Below are 2,116 nucleotides of genomic sequence, written 5' to 3'. Positions count from 1 at the left end.
CCATGTGTATTACCTAGTTTGCTGTAGGCTGAAAAGAGAGAGGCACTGTATTAAAAATGGAAATGAAGAAAAAGCTTGGCCAATACTTGCAGGCCATAGAGCAGCCTAAGCCCTCTTTCTGCAGACTGTATCGAGTTTTGGCTGGGCCTAGTGGTGTTGATCCTGTAGTTCATTGCCAATTGTTTTTCTGATCTGGGGGGTTGGTTCTGTGCTCCAGCTCTGTTGTCCCAGCTGTGGGTTTGGAGGTAGTGTTGGTACAGTCCACAAACTGGACCTTTCTCCTGTTCAGTTCTTGCAAGCTGTGCTTCTCTGTCCCTGCAGCTCCCTGAGCTGCAAGGGGCAGCGGCACCATGAGAGGGGTGAAAGATGGGAATGAGAAGTCCCCTGGGGCAGCCCGGAGCTCTTCCTGCTGCCACCTAGACCTGGGGCAGGTAGTTGCCTGTGCCCAGCCCTGCCAGCAGGGACGTGGGGCTCCCTTAAGAGCACAGGGTACCTCCACAAATCTCCCGCTGAACACGGTCAGCTCTTGGTGGGCAGCGTGGGGTCGTGGAGGGGAGGCGCTGCCTGGCAGCACCCTGTGGCATTGGGCTGCCCCACAGCCTCCTTCCCCGGGGTGTGGAAAGGCCAGAGCAGGCTGCTGGCCCATGGGTATGCGAGTGCTGCTGATGTTCCCTTCTACCCAAGAGCAAACGAGGGAGTAGGATGAAATGATCTGATTAAAGAGGGAGGGGAACTTTCACATACTTTTAAAATTATTATTTGAAAAATTGTTTCCTAAAGCAGAGAAAGGTCATTGAGGGAACTATTTTCCTTTATTTTTTAATAAAATGCCACTTGCTGTCTGAGAAGCAGCTCGCCGTCAGCTGTACTGCCGGAGGGTAAATTAATATTTTAGTCACTTGGGGATTGTGGAAAAAAGCTCTGCAGACATGTTCCTGTCAGCAACTTTTTTTCCCTCCTTTTTTCTTTGCTGTTCTTCCTAATTTTTTTCTTTAATTTGTTCTCCCGTTTTCCCCCCTTTTCTCATTTTTCTCTTCTTTAATTTGAATTTTTCTTTCATGGGCTCAGCACAAAACCTCCCCCCCAAAAAAGAATTCCCCCTTTTTGTGGGGACAACGTGATGGTGGTGGCAAGAGGTCGCGCAGTTTGAACCAATCCCATTGGCTGTCACCTTCGATAGCCCTGACAGGGCAGATGCTCCTGCTGGGCACGCGCAGTGGCGGGCCATCGCTGTCGCTACGGCAACGCTGGGATTGGGGACGAGAAAGGGGGCTTGACTAGCAGTCGAAAGCTGCCACATTGCCTCAGCATTAACAGAGTCTTTAATAAACGCTTAAGAGGCAGCCCCGCAAATTAGTTATGACAGTTTGTGCAGAGAATCAGGTCTCCCCCACGCTCCTTCCGCCCTTCTCCTTTAAAGGGCCCATAGCCTGGACAACTTTGACATAATTTTGCAATAATTATCACTTGAAGAATTTCCACGCTGGAGTGGACGTCAGAACCCATCATGTCAGCTTGGCAATAAATGCTGACCAGCAATCCCAGCACTTCCCTCCCCCCCCACTTTTTCTTTGCTTTTTCCATTTATGCACTGGTGCTAGTGATTTAACTTACTTATTTGCCACTGTAACCTCATTTCAGACCTACATTTTTCATTTAATTTTTGCATTTAATTTCGGTGTCTTTCTCAAGCAGGGAATGGACAACCAGCAGCTCCCGGACGGTTCAATCCAGTTCAGGTGAAGCAGGAACCTGTGGAGGCCATGGGATCATCATCTGCCACTAGTCAGGACTCCTTGCAGGAGCACAGCTTGGACCTGAGCGTCAAGGACCATGGGTGAGAGAAATGCGCAGGCAGGCACGCTTAGCTCTTTCCAGAATCAAGCTTTAAGAAGTTTCCGTACCTGTAATATGAAAGGACACAGCATGTTGACGAAAGGCAATTTCACAGTGGCTGAGTTGGATGCCACCAAACTGGAGGCAGGGAGGCGCTCTCTACTCCCCCTCAAGTCTATGTTCTCCAGACTTTTTTTTGGGCTCACAAGCACCTACTGACTCTTTGACAAGAGTCCCACCTCTTGTGCTCCCCTCTGAAAAATGAGCCACTGGCAAAGCT

At 49.6% G+C, this 2,116-nt stretch overlaps 1 protein-coding gene across 6 annotated transcripts in view; it reads left to right on the top strand.

The window, feature by feature from the left end:
* CASZ1 (castor zinc finger 1) overlaps positions 1-2,116 on the top strand; it is a 243,234-nt gene that overhangs the window by 216,754 nt on the left and 24,364 nt on the right. For 4 of the 6 annotated variants that reach the window (XM_009325208.1, XM_009325204.1, XM_009325206.1 and 1 more), the window contains one exon: positions 1,693-1,837. In XM_009325208.1, the coding sequence (XP_009323483.1) occupies positions 1,693-1,837 (145 nt within the window). The remainder of the gene's footprint in view (positions 1-1,692; positions 1,838-2,116) is intronic. The other 2 variants (XM_009325209.1, XM_009325207.1) reach the window with 1 other exon arrangement.

This window comes from Pygoscelis adeliae, unplaced genomic scaffold, assembly GCF_000699105.1.
Source record: "Pygoscelis adeliae isolate BGI_AS28 unplaced genomic scaffold, ASM69910v1 Scaffold36, whole genome shotgun sequence".
NCBI lineage: Eukaryota > Metazoa > Chordata > Aves > Sphenisciformes > Spheniscidae > Pygoscelis > Pygoscelis adeliae.
This window is presented reverse-complemented; position numbering and strand designations above follow the sequence as displayed.